Raw genomic sequence first — 18,627 nt, forward strand, 5'->3', positions numbered from 1 at the left:
AAAAAAGACCTCTGCCAAGATCAGCAAATTCAGGGACAGTCTGGTGGCAGACCCTTTGGTGAAGTATCTCAAGCAGAAAAAGAATGTAACAAAAAGAACACCACTCCCACCCCACCCCAAATGAACTGCAAACCCCAATATTACATACACATTAGTGCCATTTTACACTTACTGCTCAATACAGCCCACTAGATTCTTCACATCTTGATCAGAATATTTTCTGCTGCACATACACACACAAAACTCAGTCCTTTCACAGCCGTCTCCCTAGACAAATGTCTCTTCTGCAAACGCCACTGCGTCACAGTCCTCAGTAGCCATTTCTGACAGTGGCTGCCTCCTGAGCCACTCCATCCTGCTCCGAAGAAGTTCATTCTCCACTGCTTCTGCCTCAGCCATGGGACAGGTCTTGTTTTCATCATGTTTGAAATATTCCCTGATGGTGCTTTGAACGGAAGCAGGGAGGATGATACGGATGGTGTGGCTGAAGGTGTTGATACCCTTGCTCGGGTTTGGCACCTGTACCTCCCCACTGGTTCGCTCTCCAACTCCTTAGGAGTGGAGGCAAGTTGGAGGTTCTCTTTGTACCTTGCTTGTGAGGACAGGATTGTTGATTGACAGTGGAGCTGCCTGGAGACAGACTGCAAAACAAGGGGGGTATTCTGCCCATAAAACACTGTCTGGGGGATATGGACTCTCACAGACTGCATGCCCTTAGACGTGCTTTGCTCACTGGGGCTGCTGGGTGAATCATTGCTGCTGGTGTTTGCCAAGGACCTCTCCTCTTCCACTGGCAATCCCCAGTAATATTCTTTATTTGGGGCCATGTAAAAAGTTATCTTGGTGCGCTTCAGGCCTTCCTGGCTTGGAGAGCAGGCATCAACACTTCTGATTTCAATGTGCTTCACTACCTTCTCCCTGTGTTGCTGCTGGTTGATCTGCAGGAATTTCTTGCTGGCCGGGTCATCAGGTGAAGACTCAGAATTTTGTTCTAGCTCGTTGGGATAATCCAGGCTTTGGAGCTTGAGGTCAGGCACCCCCACAAATCTCAGCTGTCTCTCCTCCTTTTCCCAGTCAGTGTCAGTTAGAGGGCTCCCTGCTGCAGCTGTGCTGCCAGAAGGAAAGCTTTTCCTCTCCCCAGAACAATGTTTGCTCTCTACAGCCTTGGGTTCATAGTCACAGAAAGTGTCTAGGTCACATGGCTGTAAAGGCATAGGAGAGGTGAAGGACTTGTGCCACTCTTTTGGGGACTTCTTGGCAACCTTGGGAGACACAGCATGAAGCCTGGCAGATGTGCCAAACATAAACGACAGGGAGGAGACATCTGTAGGACTAACAGCTGATGACTCTGAACAGTACGAGAAAGCACTGTCTAGGGAGCTAAGTGAGGACGCAGATGGGGATGTAGTGGTTGAGGACAGGCTAGAGAAGCTGGACCTGTTGGACAGGTTAGATTTCTGAAAGTTGAGCTTCTTTACCTTAGAGCTGGTCTGAGGTGAATGCCACAGATTCTGCCTGGCTTTATTAGCCCCAGTGCTAAGGCCTTCATCAATCAACTTCTGGCTCTCCACTTGCAGTTGCTTGAGTCTGTGGATGTAGCCTGTGTGATTGTGCATGATGGTGGCATCACAGCTAGACTGGCGAGCCACTGGCTCATGGCTCTGAGCAGGAAGCTGGGAGCTAAGACAGACACTGGGCTCTGATGAGCACCGGTCCCTGGCTGGGCTAAGCGAGCGTATTGAGCCTATGGAGCAGAAGGAACCCTCCTCTTCTAGGAGCTCATAGCTGTCTGCACTGGCATTCTTCTGGGTTTTGCTTTGGTAACAGGCTGTGATCTCACTGAACAAGTCCCAGTCTTCTTGCTCCTCATCGAGTAACAAGCCACTGGGTGCTTCAAAAACGTCGTCTGCTTTAGGCATCAGGCGATGCTTTGGTCTTTCCAGGTCATAAGCAGAAAATTCCAGCTCATCAGAGGAGTCATCATTCTGAGCCATGCCTAGAGTAGAAAACACAATCAATTGTCTGTGTCTTCTAACTCCACACAGTACCTTACAGCCAAGTCATAAGAAATATTACCAACACCATTTTGTAAAGAGGAAAGCAAAGATGATCCATTATTTTTCCCAGGGACTAGACCAAGTCTGGGTACAAAATAAACATTTCTGGCTTGACAACCTAAGCTTTCACCACTAGCCTGCATTCACAGCACAATTAATAGAAAAGTGAATCTCCTCTCATTCAACCATTTTGTTTAGACCTACATAATTAATCTGGAAGAAAACATTGCTGGGACACACCATTGCTAAGGCTACAATAAATTCTTGTGCTGGTACTTCAGTCTGGAATGACTGGAATATGTTGAACATCAGCCACAGATGAAGTCTCATGCTCAGGGACATATTTAAGTTGTGAGAATTCAGCCCTCTGCTTTTCCCTTTCCCCTTTCTTGGCCATACCTGACAGGGAAAAACAAAAAACAAAAAAAAACACACAAAAACAGTTGTTTTTTCAACACTTTTCTTTGGCAGAGATGAAGGAGAAGCAAACTATTTTGCATTAAGGCTTCACCTATTAAAAAGATTTTAACAATGCCTTGAAGATAGAATGCCACCAACTTACCCCGAGATCTCTCCGAGTTTGTGGAATTTTTGTCCGGTCTTTGAAACAAAGAAACAATGTCACCTCCAAAAATCTCTGCTGAGTTTTCAATCAGAAACTGTACTAACATGGCTACCTGACAAAGACAAGGAATTACAAAGTCAGTACAGTGAATATATAACTAAATAAATAATGCAATTCAAGCATTTCCCCCAAAGTTCCTTTTTATTTCAAAAAGATATAATTTCCTACAGAATCTCTTGTTCAAAAAGCTGTTCAGAATGCTGTAATACTTCTGTGTTAACTGCACCTGAGGCAAAGATATGAACTTTGTGAGCTGGAGAAGCGAGCCAGGCATGGCACCTTCTATGTTTTTCCTTGCTATCAGTAACAAAGTACAAGCAAGAACTCCTCCCCTCCACCATGTTTAGTGCATACTTTATCACTGTAGGATAGCTTTACATTCAGATGAAACAGCACTATCTAACTCCAGCTGCCCCATCTTCCTTTAGCATGCTTGTCCTGAAGGGAATTTCAGCTGGTAAAACAATCGCAGCTTCCTTTTCTACCCTACATAATCAGAGTGGCTGAATTGCTCCACCAAACTGAGCATAACTGCACAGGGAAGCCCAGGTGCCACTCAGCTGGCAATATCACTGATACTGTGCCTCCCTTCAGCCTACAAAATACAGAACCCATAAATAAAAATTGTAAAAGAGGAAGACAATTATGAGACCAAGCCTATGAAATATTACCTTCTTTGTAGACCTGCTTTCCTCCTCAGGCCCTGTGGGACTCGGTAGCCACAGCATATTGGGTGCTATGCAAAGAGCCAGGTTAAACGCATTCATCTGATTCACAACGGAATTCTGCTCAATGTGATGAAGAACTCCAAAGAGGTGTCTGAGTAAGACAAGGTTGGCTTCTGGGAGCTGATTGACCAAGCTGTTCCAGGAGTGGTAACAGAAAAACAGCACTGTTCATAAAAATCCATTCTTCAAATACTGGAGTTACAATAGCTAGAGATTTAATTCCAATAATATCTGAGGTATTTCTGGTGGCAGAAGTATTGCAATTTATCAATTTGATTGTTCTCATAATTTGAAATGGTCACCAAAAAATAAATTTCTAAAGATTTTTTGTGGGTTAGAAATGTTACCAAAAGACCACTGAAAGGAAAACGCTTTGATCTGTGACACTGGCAACCAGCAATGGCTCCACTGTGACCTGGGGCAGCAACAGAAGTCTTCAAGAGGACGAGCCTACAATCAGAGCCCTCCACTCCCACTTCTCCACCAAAATAATCTTTAAAGGCTTTTACAAACCTTTTGATAGTTTCAATCTTATTCAATCGATTTTCTGTATCCACAGCTTCCATCCACAGTCCGTGCATGTCTGAGGATAGAACACTGTCAGGTATATTTCGGAGAAAATCCTGAATTAAATATATACATGCAGAGCAGTCTGGTCAGTTTTAATTTCCTTGTTTTGGTTTCACAATGTATATAGTCAATGTTTATTCATATTAAGCAGAATATAAAATGAAATGTGACACAGATGCATTTCTCCTTCCCTCCCCATTTTCACCAAGCTGTCCTCAAGGCTCTTCACTTGCAGCATTACCTAACTGTATCTATAGTTTATGGCAGAAGAGAGTAAACAGCCAGCCCTCATGCTTTTCCCCCTCAACAGAACAGCACTGATCTCTACTGTACTAAAGCGAGGACTGCTATTCAAGGCTGTGCATAGTTGTTTGAAATATTTCTAATCAATAAGGACTGCCGTTTTTCTGAAAGGACTTTGCAAGAATTTAGCATATGCCTTGCAATATGTCTGACAGCCTTTTATATTAGGGCAGCAAAAACTACAGGCAAGGTGTTTTTCAGCACTTCAGTTCTCAAAGTTCTGACTGGTTCTGACCAGTTTTTAACAGATCGGGTTAAACCTGACAAGATTTAAACCATGTTTGACCATACAAACACTGGGCTTTTTCCCATTAAAACTTGAGTCTTACCACAGTCTTCATCCCCCATCCAACACACTGTCTCTGCTCAGATTTGGTAGCAGTCTTCCTTCTCACTTGCCATCTGACTAGAGGGTGAAGGCTCTGAGTCTAACCACCTCCTTTGAGAATGGCCTCTCTGTGGGCAGTGCAGAGCAGCTGCAGTCAAATGGCTCTTGTCCTCCAACATAAGATCACAGAATATCTTATGTTGGAAGGATCTTTGAGAACATCTGTCTCCCTCCACTCTCTTCTATGTCCAGAAAAGGACACAGAGCAATTGTTCTTCTGACATCAGAGGACTCTGTGGCAGTGTATATGTGTAGCATCTGAATTGCTGAGTTCAGGTTCTGTCACAGTATTTGATGTGAGATAACTTCTAGATAGAAGCCATGGTTATTTAGGAAGTAAATACTACTATATCTGCTGCTGGATGCTGTTTTGTACAATAACGGTGCAAAATGAAACATTGGCAAGAGGGCTACTGAACATACCTGAATATTAAAGCAACCTCCATCAAGTCAGACAGATAACTCTGTGCATATAGACAAGTGAAGCTATAGCTGAGAATGTGCCTTGATAGAAAATATTTTGTGCAACAGCCCCCACAGCGCCCTGCCTGCAATCTTTCCTCTCTTTAAAAATACATCTTGCTTCCTTACTGAAAGAAGGAAGGCATGATTAGCTGAGATAGCAGTTATTTGGCCAAACACACCGTGATGACAGCTGCAGCCACAAAGACCGACTCTCCATCCACCTGGACATCGTCTCCAGAGTTTAGCTTCTCCTTCAATTCCTTGCAAGTCTTGGCATTGGCAGAACGTCTGAAAATGCCTCTAGTAGAGGGACCTTCATGGTACAGCAGAAACAGCATATCCTAATAGAAAGCTCAATTATTCATAAGAGCCAAACATTTCACCCTGTTGTTTATCTTATATCTCATATATTGTAACAGTATAAGAGCTGGTCAGCACTGGAAAGAGGACAGATATACAAGAGGTTTGTCATGACTTGACTAGGGACAAGAGTCAAACAGCTAAGTTGCAAGTACACACAAGTGCTCCTGTCCTTTGGCAAGTGAGACACCAATGGACAAATTGGTCAACTGAGATTCAGGCTATATACCAGTACATGGTACACTGACACTGTTCCTTCTTCACTTGTGATGGTCTTGCTGGAAAATCCCATTGAAACAGGATGGACATCTACACAACAAGTGATACAGATTATGCAATTTTTACTCATGCTACTGAGTTAGATCTGAATCACGGGCAAACATTGATCTTCTCAAACCAGTCCTTGTAAACATCACAGTGACTTTAAATTCTTGGCTAAACACATTGCATTTATGTCAGCAGCCTAACCTACTCCTTACCATGATTGGCTTGGGAAGGATCCCGTCAGGACAGACAGAGGACAGAGACATGCCGAAGAGTTTCTGTGGGGTGGTAGGCGACTGCAAAGGAGGGCTGTCTGTGGGTGTGCTGGTGCTGCGCCGCAGGGCCCAGTCAATCAAAGACTTCTTCCTCTTGGTATGCTTCTGCAGTGACTCTGAAAGAAAACATACCTCCGTCACACATGTGGCTGTCATTTCTACTGGACAGTGATTGACTTGCAGCAGAGGCAGAGATCCAAGCAAGCCAAGGACTTTCTACCATCTCATGGATAATAACTACACTGTTAATGAGGGTGGTCAGGGGATACACAGCAGTTAAGCCACCTGTTCATCTCTCAGTCATCAGCTAAACTCTTATTCACTCACTGCTCTTCAGGGAACCTATGAAATTCATGTATAGCCTGCAACTGAAAGTTAATCAAGGACTGAATGTCTTCACTGACAAATTTAGCACCTCAGCAATTGTGTCCTCTACACATGCAATCAAGTATGAGTGCAACTCATGGATATGCATACAATGCTAGGAAGAGTTTGGCACTGACAGTGAAAACAGCAAAATCTCATTCTGGTTAAGACACTCCTGCAGCTCTTACCCCTTCTCAGTTGCACTGGAGCTTGGAGCCTGGGTTTCAGGACAAACTGACATTGTTTCTCCCTTGGGAGCTGCTCAAGAAAGGATGCCTCTGTCCCATCAAGCAGGAGGGTATGATCGTGAGTTCCTTGTTGCTGGTCAGCTGAGTCCCGGAGACAGTTTAATGCGATGCTGAACGGATGCTCATGCCCTGTTGAGCAGAGAGGTGTGTAAAAAGCAAGCAAATTGCAGATGTGCAAACAACTCCAAATCTAGGCAGGAGGAAGCAGTCACAGCCAACAGCTACCACTCCCATTGGGCCTCTAAACAATGCTGCTAGAAACCTCCACCTGAGGACTGAAGAGGCACTTGAGCATTTATGACCATTGTTTTACAAGTTAAATTCAGCAAGTTAAACCTGGACATTATTCCCCATTAGCAGTTTTCCAGAACATCATACAACAAACCACTGCAGTAGACTTATGAGCCCCATTTCACCAAAAACATCCTGTAAGCATTACTTTGTGCTAGAGTTACCCCACTATGACAGTCTAGGTACAAGAAACAAGACTTGGAAAATACCAATAAACACCCACAAATAAACAAATGTGCAGTGTAACGAAGCCCAAAATAATGGTTTTAAAATGATTGTGTGGTCTTTGGAGCTAGATCTCTTTAATAAGCCAGCATGCGTTTCTTGGGCAGCCTGAGGACGTGTTTATGGGCTATAACTGAAAATACAATGTCGCGTTGGGATAACTTGCTTGGTGTGACTATGCGGCGGGCTGTAGGACAGCAGTCTGAGCAACAGCTGAACAACTGATATATGTAACAGAGAAGCAAGAGACAGTTAAAATACATCTAACAGCTTGGGGCGAATTGCTGTATTTCTTTACAGTATTTGTGAGATTTCTCTGCCACATATGCCTGTGTCGTTTTTCACTTATTTCTATGGTGCTAGAATTTAAAGAAAATGGGAGAGCTCATACCAATGAGAGGGTAAGCAGGGTCATCTTTTCCTGAGATCACCCAGAGATGATGGTCACTTGTCCTACCCTGATGGTTGAAGAACAGATAAGAGAAAAATATCAGTTGAAGGGGGCCTCGATCAGGGCCCAAGAGGTTGCACACAACTGAGAAAACAGCAGGAAAAAAAAGATCTTAACGGGGCAAGAGTAGAACAGACATGTATAGATAACTCCTGGACAGGCACATGGCTGGGAGGGAAGGCTGCTCTGAGGCACTTTATATGATACAGAGTGGAAGAAAAAAGGTTCAGAGGAATATACTGAGAACCACAGGGATGCAAAACCACATAATGGTTTCCCAACTGTTCACTCAGTAGTTCTGACTGAAGAAATCTCTTGATACAATCAGCAAAGCACTACAGTCAAGTCGCTGTGCTTTTTCAATAGTGCTGGTGCACTGGTGTCCCTCATTGTACGTGGAGGGCACAGAACGTGGGACCACTTTGAGCCTCAATAGGCCAACGCTTTTAGTGTGTGGTACCAGCTATTCTCTATCTCCCTTTGCCTTGCATGCCACAGCACAGCTATCCTTGTATGATGTATTGGGATCGTGTGTTCTGCAAGCTGAAGAAAGATGAGAAATAGTAATCTATCTCAAGACTGGAATACTACAGAGCACAGTTAGGCACTTGTTCTCAGAGTTACACGTAAGCATGACAAAATAGAGGTGATTTTCATATTACAGAATGAGAATAAGACTTTCCAGAACTATTTTAGCAAAATATTCCACAAACTTCCTAGGCGTGCTACTGGACACTGTAAAAGCTGACACTATAAAAGCTAGATCACTTTCCCCACTGCAATGGGAAAGTCTCCTCTGATAACATCACTTATTCATTCACTATTTCACAGCTCTATTAATAATTCTTTGACAAGCTAGGCCCAAGCCTAGCTTCTGTGCTTCTAGAATTTTGCTGCCACAAACAGATTGCTCCTAGCCCAGTGAGTATCAGTAACCTCATGGTTAATTATGGCAAATGAAGACTTCTCTACCTCTGTACTGTCCCGAAATCTGAATGCTGACAGCTTCCCTAGCTAGCATCAGGCAGTCCCTGCAAGTCACCTACAGGAAGTCCAAGCTGGACAAGTGTCTTCTTCATCACACTCTCTGCAGTTTCCACATTGGACACATTGACTGTGGTGGTCTAGAAAGGAAAACAGAGGAAATGTAGGAAGCCATTAAGAAGGTATGGAGATCAGTTATATTTCTTATAGCCTGAAAATTTAGAAAAAAAAAAAAAAAAAACCACTTATCTGTCTAATGCTTGTCTTTACTAAATATTCATAGAAGAGTTGTGCTAATTTGAACTAGAATTGAATTGTTGTTGAAGGTGATATATTACGAGAATTGTTCTTAGCTACTTATTTATCACTGATTCATTATAACATCCAAAGGCTTCATCCAGTAAAAAAAAACAAAACAAAACAAACAGACGAAGCGGGTGGTGTTCAAATACTGTATTCAATCATCTTGGCACTTAACTGAAAGTAGTACCATTGTCACTGCAAGGGGTAAACATGGCACAAAGTTAATAAATCAAGGATGCCCACAGCTCCCCTCTGAGGGGAGACTTGCCAGAAGGTATAAGTGACCTACCAGGCTTGATGTGAAGTCTAGAAATGCACTGTTAAAAGACCAGAATACATTCCAGCAGATTTTTTCAGGAGAACAAACCAGTGACTCTTTCAGGATCAACATCCTCCTCTTACTACACTGAAAATAAGAACTACTGGTCACACTGGCACAAAACATCACCAACTATGAAGTGAAGCAAAACGAAAACAGAACAGATGGCAGAGGCCAAAAATAACATTAAGATATTTTTTGATAAGCGTCTCTATATCTTACGAATTCCCACACCAAAATCCTCTGAGGGGGCTTCCAGCAGGAAGCATGCAGCTGCACAGATGGGCACTCTCTAAACCTCTTGAGGTGAGACTTAAATTTTAAACAAGGGTAGCAGTAGCAGCAACACAGCCCTGCATTCCCTCCACTATTCCATGGATCTCCATGCTGCAGTCCATGCAGCACTGGTCCAATAATCAATTTCTTAGTTTTACTTACAGAAGAACAGTTTTCAGCATCCAGCACAAAGATCTGAAGGTTTAGGTTCTTCAGATATTCTTTCTGTTTCATTTCACTGATATGCCTGAAAGCCAAGGGAAAAGGAAGAGCCCTAAGGTTTGGATACAAGAGGTTCAAAGGACCAGCTCCTTGGCACCGTAATAAATACAGATTAATTACAACAGTAATAACAACAGAGCGATCATGTGCTCTTTCTGGCTTCTTTATCTTTCTCTAATGTCCTAGACAAGCAAAACACCATATGGCAGTACTGCAATGCAAGGTACATGTTATACAATGATGGAAGACTCCTTCCATCATTTTTGGATCAATACTGTGTTCCACAAAAATCAGGAAGTAACGTCTCCCCCTCTCTATACCTGGATATTAATGGAAACAACATACAAAAACATTAAAAAAAGAACTGACTGGAACATCTGGATGCTTTGAAATACAACCAGAGAATCAATACCACTTCTGACATTTCCACCATGATTAGGAAAGTCAATCTCCATCTCCAAAGGAATGAAGATGCTCCAACAACATCTTCTAATACTCTTCAGCTTTTCTATAAACACTAGTTTTGCTTCAACACTGGAATTCTACATTCAGGTTTCAAAGGCAGACATTTCAAATAGCAGCTACACACTTACTGTGATGAAAATGGAGAGGGCAATTTGATATCATAACAGATTTCGTCTGAGGACTGTAGAGGAATTACTCAGATAAAGAATGAAAGAAGGGTCACTTACCACAGTAATGCAGACAGCCATTGTTTCTTCACATCAGCTGAGCTGAAGATAAAAAGGAGGCAAATCATCAAACAAGTGCTGAGTAGGTAACAACCCTTGGAAACTTTACTCAGTTTCACCTATATATAGCTGTAAGTCAAAGTTCCTTCCTGCAAAGTCTTGGAACAAAAGCACAGTCCTTTCCTACCTTCTATGCTATTTCAACAACAATGACAAAAAGATCCGAAAACAAACTGGACTATATTTCCTGCCAAGGGTGACATACATTCAGATAAGGAACGAATGTCTTTCTATGGTGCTGGAGTGAACATATCTTGTGGGCCTTTATTATTTTTTGCAGAGATCTTTAATTACTATTTTCTTTCTACTGTTACTTTCCTTCCGATGCCTGTTCTTCCTATAAGGTTCTACTGCCAACATGAGTTGTCCAAGTCTCAATAACATGAAGGAGATAATTGAGCTGGCGTTGAGTTCGGACTAAAAGACAAGTGACTACTCACATGTCAGAGCATGAGTCCTAAGGCCAGGAAAACGTCACCTGAGAAACACCACCCTGACTTTTGGACATGATGAGGCAGTAAGTGCAAAACTAGAGTATGTTTCTAATTTCTTTTTCCACTGGAACAGCTGAACCAAGAAAAAAGCATTAGGCTAGATCAGCTCTTCCTAGCTGAGAAAGTCAAGAGAACTCCTGTAGTCAAAAGGATCCTTGAAAAGTGCTGGCCTCTCTGCTTCACAAAGGAGTGTGATGCAGAGAAGCCTGAACTAGCAGCAACCTGAGCTCAGTGTGGATATACCAGTTCTAGACATAATTTTGCCAGCCTAGACCAAGCTCAGGCTAATAAAAAGGTCACCTGCCTTTCAGCAAGCCTTATGAGTTCAGGTGTCTTTGACATGGCATTTGGACATGATCTGGCTGTGTTCCAATCTGCTCTACACAAGTGGTAAAGTAATTTAATCCTGCCAAAAGGCCATCTATAATTTTTCAGTAATGTAACTAAACTATCCTTTGTAATGAAAAAAAATCTTAAACTAGGATCTCTTTCAGAAATGGCTGCTGGTAGGTACTGAAACAACATGCTTGTAGGATATACGATGGCACAAGCTTGTTTGCTGATCTGGGTGTAGCACTCCAGTGTATTCTGCTGCAGTGGGGCCAATCCTTGTTATAACAACAATTCCAAGCCTTGGTTCTCTAGTTTAAAACGCTCTCAGAGATCAGCCTGCAGATACTTTCTTAAGATAGCTGTCTTCCAATATTTAAACTACCACCACCACATTCCCTGGGGATGGAGGTTTTTGTGGTAGAGTTCAGGGCTCTGCACTCTCAGTCATTGTTTCACTTAATACACGGAAAACTTGGGCAGCTGTCTGGTTGAAAAGAGAGGTCTGATGGAATACCTGAAGGTGACGACATAGTTGATGGTAGGCCAGCCGATAACAAATGAATTCTCAGGACTCATCTTCTTCTCTGTTACTTCACTGAGACAGGTGCCGGTCCACACTTCAGTCAGATGAACTTGCTTTTTGAACTTCAGGCTGGAGGAAGACCTGTAATTTAAATTATGAATTTCTCAGGTCATATTCTAATATCTAGACCCCCAGTGATTGGCCATGCCACCTTACAATCAGCAGCAACATCAACAAACCTCCAAAATGTTAGAGGATTGAAACTGTCTGATGCTCAGACAAACCCATATGTCTGGGTATGTGGAGGCACTGTAAGAAAGTTTTGCATGTGGATTTTGTGGTTGGTGGCTCCAGTCTGACAGCTATGGTTTGGGGCAATACGATTCACTAGAGCTACAGGCAGGTGACGATTTGAGCTAATTATAATCTATACCGTCTTTCTAATAATTGAAGTCACCTAAGCTCTTCACATATACATTACATGAAACTGTGACAGAAACAGTGAGATCAAGAATCAAATTTCTGTGCTTACTACCCCCTGCTCTTATGCAATTTCTCCAAGAAATCCCAGGGAGGAAAAGGGCAGAAACAATTAGACACTCTTCTCCTCCAGGAAAATGGAGTGAAACATTAATAGTAGGAGGAATTTCTCAACGTGAAAGGAGGGGATGCAACATTTTAGATCCATATTTGTAAAGAAGAGATATTTTGATGCCTGCTCCGAAAATAGCACAGGGCTTAGCTTCAACAGCATGCACTTGCGAGAATGAGCAAGTGCAAATTCCTCTTACTTGGACTTGGCGATGATCAGCATATCACTGAACAAGATCAAATGTCTCTCCTGAGTCTGCAAGCCCACGGTTAGCTGTACTCGCTCATCCAGGATGAAAGTGGAACCTGGGTTGCTAAAGATCCCACTTGGCATCCCATTATCTGAATGGGAAGAAGAGACTGTAGTTTCCCTGGAGAAGGGGAAAAAAAAAAAAAAAAAAAAAATTAATCAGCAGCTTTTCTCACAAGGTTTTGCAATTGAACTGGTGACTATTTTGAAACAAAGCGTTAGTCCACCGCTTCTCTCATCACTGCCCCTAATTCTTTCAGTTATGAACTGCATTTGCCTGCCTCTGCCCAATTAATTTTATCAGCCTCAAGCAAATTGAAAACTGCCTAAATGTCTACACCAAATCTGGATCGGTCAAGCTGTTCACATTTCTTTTTGAGTCATTTCTCACGCAAAAAACTTATTTCCTGCAAATGCATGTGAGCTATGACTGGAAGTCAACACGGAAAACCCAAGGCAGTCCCTGGCTCTCAGCACTGCTCAGCCTGGCATGGGGGGGAATGTGGACAGAGACTTCCTTTTTCATTTCAGTCCATGTTTCCCATCTGTACTGAACTGCTCATCAGTGCAAGGGCTGTAGCACAAAGAAAATGAACTGCACGTGGTCAGCTATCTCCAGCCATCTGATTCTGGTTTACACAGCTGTAACCCAACACTTCATTTCATCTGCAATTGATTTAGATGCTGACCATTTTCCTCCTCTCCTACTCCCCCCCAAAACCCCCAAAAAAAAAAACCCCAAACATCCCAACAACACAACTGTAGTTGCTGCATGTTGATTGCAGTCAGCAAGCAGTCACTGAGATTGAACCAGATCCTTTTCCTATGCTCACCACAGATGGAAAAGACTCCACAATGTGCTTATCTCCTTGCTCACATCTCAGCACTTTCCAGAGCACGCGCAGGGGGTACAGTCCTGCCAAACTGTGCTCTGCTCCCTGGTTGTCATTGGCAGCGTTGGCAATAAAACAGGTCCTACATGGTCCTGGGCCTACCCTCACTCTACAGGTGGGATTGTGCTCAACAAACAAGCAATAGTCATTTGCTCAGTCTTACTAATAGACCAGGATCAGGTACATGAGCACGTCTGAACTTGTTAGCCTCTCAGAAATAGTCCTAGATTTTTATGAAGATAGAAGGAAATAAGGATCCTCCTGTCTACAAAGACAAAAGTGTTCACCTTGTCTGAGGCAAGCATGTATGTGGAAGAGATACTCAGCTTCCTCCTAAATGCAGCTCCCAGCCCCCTCCCACTCCCAGATGAACCAACACAGCCTAATCTTAAATCCAGCCCTTCCAATGGCAGTCCAGCATGCAGAGTAGGGGACAGCGAGTTCTCCTGTGGAGTCCCCAGACGACAGCTGAGCAGGAATGTACACAGCAGAATGACAGAATCATAGGGGTTGGATGGGACCTCCAGAGATCATCGAGTCCAGCCCCCTGCCAAAGCAGTTTCCTACACCAGGTCGCACAGGTAGGTGTCCAGGCAGGTCTTGAATATCTCCAGAGATGGAAACTCCACAACCTCCCTGGGTAGCCTGTTCCAGTACTCCATCACCCTCACCTAAAGAAGTTCTTGCACACGTTTGTGTGGAACTTCCTACGCTCCAGTTTCTGGCTGTTTCCCCTTGTCCTGTCTCCACACACTGCTAAAAAGAGTCTGACAGGATGCTCACAAGATGGATCTGCCAGTACTGATATGCAAGACAGCAAGCAGCATGGCAGCATGTGTCCTGTTGTGCCTCCCTGAGAAATTGTTTTCCCACACCACCTGCCCAGAAGACACTTTCTCCATGGCTGCCTGCTCTCCTGACAAGGCTGGTGCAGCCTTCCTCTCCCTGGAGCAGCTCCTTCCAGACCTGCTCAGCAATGGACCATTTACAGTTCTTTCCCCCATTAATTTAAACCAAACCACAGACTCTCACTGCAGTCTGGGCTGAGGGGATTAGTACAACTGTACTCTTTGCCAAATCAGTGTAAGTTCACAGAACATAGTCAGGCCCATACAGGACATCTCTACACTGAAGTTCTCCTTCCAACACCTCTCAGTTGTGCTTCTCACCCACAGCCATGTACCACTGGACAGGGAAGGCCCTCACGTACTGCTCTGCTTTGGGCATCTTCTGCTTGTCTGTGACATCAGTTGTTCAATTTCTTAGGGCACCTCTATTCAACTTCTCATAACACTGCCTGCTGGGGGTTAGATGCAGACTAAACAGCGATGCATCTGGCAGCTAAATACCTTGCTGAGCTCAGCCAGAATGGTACAGGAAGCTTGGCTCTCTTGCAGTCCAGCAAGAGAGTGGGGAATAATGTTGTTTTTTTTCCCACTGTTTGCTAGTGTAGATGACATGCACATACACAAAGATTTTTCAGATCTATCCATAAACAAGTTGTCCTTGACACAGCTAAATGAATTTGATAAACAGCTTGGTTTCAGCCTGCCTAGGCAGAAAAGTGGAAAATGGAGTCAGAGAGTTATTTTCGCTACCTGGAATGGTGTTTTGACTTGCCAAGAGCTTTAGTAATGGCAGAAGGTGTAGATCGCCTTCTTTGGACGATGGGCTTCATCTTCTGCAAGAGAAAAATAAGTTGCAGTTAGTTTGGCCACCTTGGAAGCAGATCTTCCACTGCACTCTATGACTGCACTCTTTTTTCTGGCCAACACTTATCAAACTCTAATACTGCAAGCCATGATCTGAAACACTTTGCTTCCTTACTAAAATACTCGTCAGCTCTCACATACATGTGGGACATTTCAAACTTTCCTAACTTGAAACACTTCTAGTTTTCACAGCCAACATTCAAAGTAATGACACGAAATTAGGCAAAGAAAAAAAATGCACGGGCTGAGGATCAGGAAAACCTAACGCTCACACCTAGCAGACTGTGGGAAGGAATGGAAATCACATTTAAAACTGGACTGAACAAAACTATAGAGAGCATTTAATGCTATGAGGAGCCATATTTTATGGGCTGAAGGAATGGATGACATTACTTAGTAGATTTCCTTGTTTCTTCACGTTCCATGATATACAGATTCAGCAATTGGACTGTTAATGTGACACTCTCCTTGTAATCTCAAAACACTTGTATTTTTCTCAAAAGCACTATCCACAGTCTTCTATCACAGCAAGGAGATTGTAAAGATGACACTTGTTGGCATGTTTGGTTATCATGAAAAGTCACACATACGTATGAAGGCCAGAGGTCTTATTTTACTTGTCGAACAGTTTTTTGCTTGTGTTTCCCCCCCCCCGCCTCACCCCCCGGAGAAAGATGCCAAATTTTAGGCTGGGAGACAAATACTTACCTCAGCAGCTCATACTTAGTAAGCATGGGAAAAATCTGTTCCCTGGCTCAAATCTAAATTCAGCATTTATCTGTGTAGAAGCTTTAAGTATTAGGAGGTTAAGAGAATTCTGAAAATTACTGATCTTTTGACTTCTGAACATATAAAAATATGAAATATCTTAAACATAAAAGAAACTGGATTGCTGACTGAAGAGGTGTCCTATGAAGAAAACCTTTTCATTAATTACATATTTTTCAAACTGTGCTGAATGCAGAAATAGTTATTGCAGCAGTACTATCTCTGAGTATTTTACACTATTAGAGTGTACTACCTTACATTAACTATGTTATCATCTCATTCTTGCAATGAGAGAGGAAGGTATTACCCCCATCTCACTGATGGAAAGGCCGAGACCAAAATGACTGCAGAGCAGTTGGGTGCCCAGTGTTCAGCACATTAGAAGCACACTCCCTGCTCATTTTTTGCTACAGCCACGAGGTCTCAGCACACCTATAAATCTGTCTCCTAGTGTTAATGTGAGGAATCTCAAAAATTAAGAGCAGGCCACTAGTGATCACTTCAAAAGTTGGAGGAATTTATTCACTGCAGTTCAAAATGGAAGTCTGAGGCAGAGGTGGAGTACAGCTGCCAGAGAAGGTGCACTCTTAGTCGTACCCTACTCCATTTATAAGACACTTCTTGACTTCTGTGACAAAAAGATCAAAGAATTCCACAGTCAAGAGCTTTCTACAACACAGACTGCTGATTAATGCCAGACTTGGTCTGTCCAAGCCTTCCAAAATACAGATGGACTCGTGAAAAACAGTGTATGGTCATGTACCCCCTCCAACTTTGGGTTACAAGAGCAACTTAATTAGATCATTTTTTAACATATGAATGCTCAGTTGTGCAACATCAACAATGCTCTCCAAGTAATTTGTTTGTGTATGAATATATAAGTAGACAGAGGGACATTAGTTTCTCCCTCATTTCCCAGTATGACCTTGCCAAGCAAAGTTCTTTCTTTGGAAGTTTCACAGAGAGAACTAAATAAAAATAACATCGACTCAAAAACATTTGTTTTTGGAAAAAAGAAAAAGAAAAAAAAGAGAGTCCATATTGAAAAGGAAGTTCTGTCTTTCCTAGGAGCCTTAATAAGATGAAATGTTCCTACAAAACACAACACAGCAAAGAGTCAGTCAGGCAGTATCTTAGGGTGTGGTTTCTTAGTGGGAACACCCAAGTAGCTGTCAGCTGCAAAGGTCACTTGAATAAATAAAGTAAGCCTGCAGGGAGATCTAATGCCTCCTTGGGCCAGGGGCACCGTTGTAACATCATCAATGGTGTTGTAATATAACCATGCAAGTGATGCAGTCTTCTGTTACAAAGGATCATATGCACCTACTGACCTCACTGTACATAAAGCAATCATTTTGGCCACCTATTAATCTTCTCTGCACTGTAAAGAGGTAAGGGGTACCAACCACATACATGATATGAGTGAAACGTAGGAAGACACATTCCCCAGAATAAGTTTCACAGGATATATCAGAGTCAGGATTTACTACACAGGTGATAAAGTCCGTGTGGATTTCTTTTTTGATTGTCAGGAATGGTTTCAGATTGTATCTGAACGTTGCCAGCATTGCCCTCCAAAACACCTTGTCATTGCCTTTCTCCAGAGGAAGAGCAGAGAAGTAATAACCTGTTCTGCCTTTCATTTCAGTAGCCATGTATGGTAAAATTGTTGCTTGCTTTTCTTCTTCTGTTGGGGGAGAGCATAGCTATGTATTCCATTTCAAGCAATTTTTTTTTTTTTCACAAGGCCTATCCAGTGTAAACAACATTTCTTTAAGAAACTGCTAGACAAGAAAAGTCTCCTAGCAATCCAGGTTTTTTCAGTGCCATGTAAAAAACAACAAAAACAGCAGAGGGATGACCAGTCCACACACCAAAAATGCGACTAAAGCAGCAGAGAAGCAAACATGCTGACACCAGCTGGTAAGCCCAAGTCATAAACAGGGAATCAGATGATGGATTTTTAACATAAAAAAATTTTCAAACCAACATATGAAGAAAGGGAACTGAGATGACATCCTCTGCCAGTCCTCTGCCTTCACATGGGGAGAAATAATTTGAAATGCAGTGTAAAAACTTTCACAAGTCCCACAGTAGGAGAAAATGAGCTCACCTTTTCCTTTAACTATACAGTGGGCCAATTATTTACTAACAGACACATAAATACTTCAGGCCACTCCTGAAACAAACCTGAAGCACAGCATTGCACCAGCCAAATCCACCTTTTGCTCCCTTACTCTTCATGGGACAGGCAGCTCCAGCGCCTGCCTCCCCTCTTGCTACACGGACAAAACAACACGAGGACTTTGTCCCACACAGGAGCAGCCACAGCCTCTTTGTCCCCCAGAACCATTGCTGCTTGCAGGCAGCTGCTGGTGATGCTCAGAGTGGAGATCTCCAGGGTGCCAGACAGCATTGCACAGCATTTCCACAGAGTACTGTTTTCAGATGAAGAGAACACTTTGCTGTGCTCCACAACATCAGAGCCAGGGAGCACTTTTGCTGGAAGTCAGCTCTACTCACATTAACCAGGCGCTTGAATTAGAGAATCCTTGGAGGGACACAGCAGAATCTCTGCTTTTTTTTTTTTT

The 18,627-nt window shown here is 43.0% G+C and overlaps 1 protein-coding gene across 1 annotated transcript; it reads right to left on the reverse strand.

The window, feature by feature from the left end:
- Positions 1 to 6: 6 nt before the first annotated feature.
- On the reverse strand, positions 7 to 15,260 carry LOC100549832 (rho GTPase-activating protein 20-like). Its single transcript, XM_010715118.2, is given in 15 exon segments — positions 7 to 527; positions 530 to 1,996; positions 2,620 to 2,734; positions 3,354 to 3,543; positions 3,924 to 4,033; positions 5,316 to 5,477; positions 5,976 to 6,151; positions 6,590 to 6,778; positions 7,557 to 7,623; positions 8,663 to 8,740; positions 9,661 to 9,745; positions 10,413 to 10,454; positions 11,814 to 11,963; positions 12,614 to 12,784; positions 15,155 to 15,260. Coding segments are annotated over 15 exon segments (3,342 nt in total). The 5' UTR covers positions 15,235 to 15,260; the 3' UTR covers positions 7 to 267.
- Between the last annotated feature and the right edge of the window lie 3,367 nt (positions 15,261 to 18,627).

This window comes from Meleagris gallopavo, chromosome 9 (assembly GCF_000146605.3).
Source record: "Meleagris gallopavo isolate NT-WF06-2002-E0010 breed Aviagen turkey brand Nicholas breeding stock chromosome 9, Turkey_5.1, whole genome shotgun sequence".
NCBI lineage: Eukaryota > Metazoa > Chordata > Aves > Galliformes > Phasianidae > Meleagris > Meleagris gallopavo.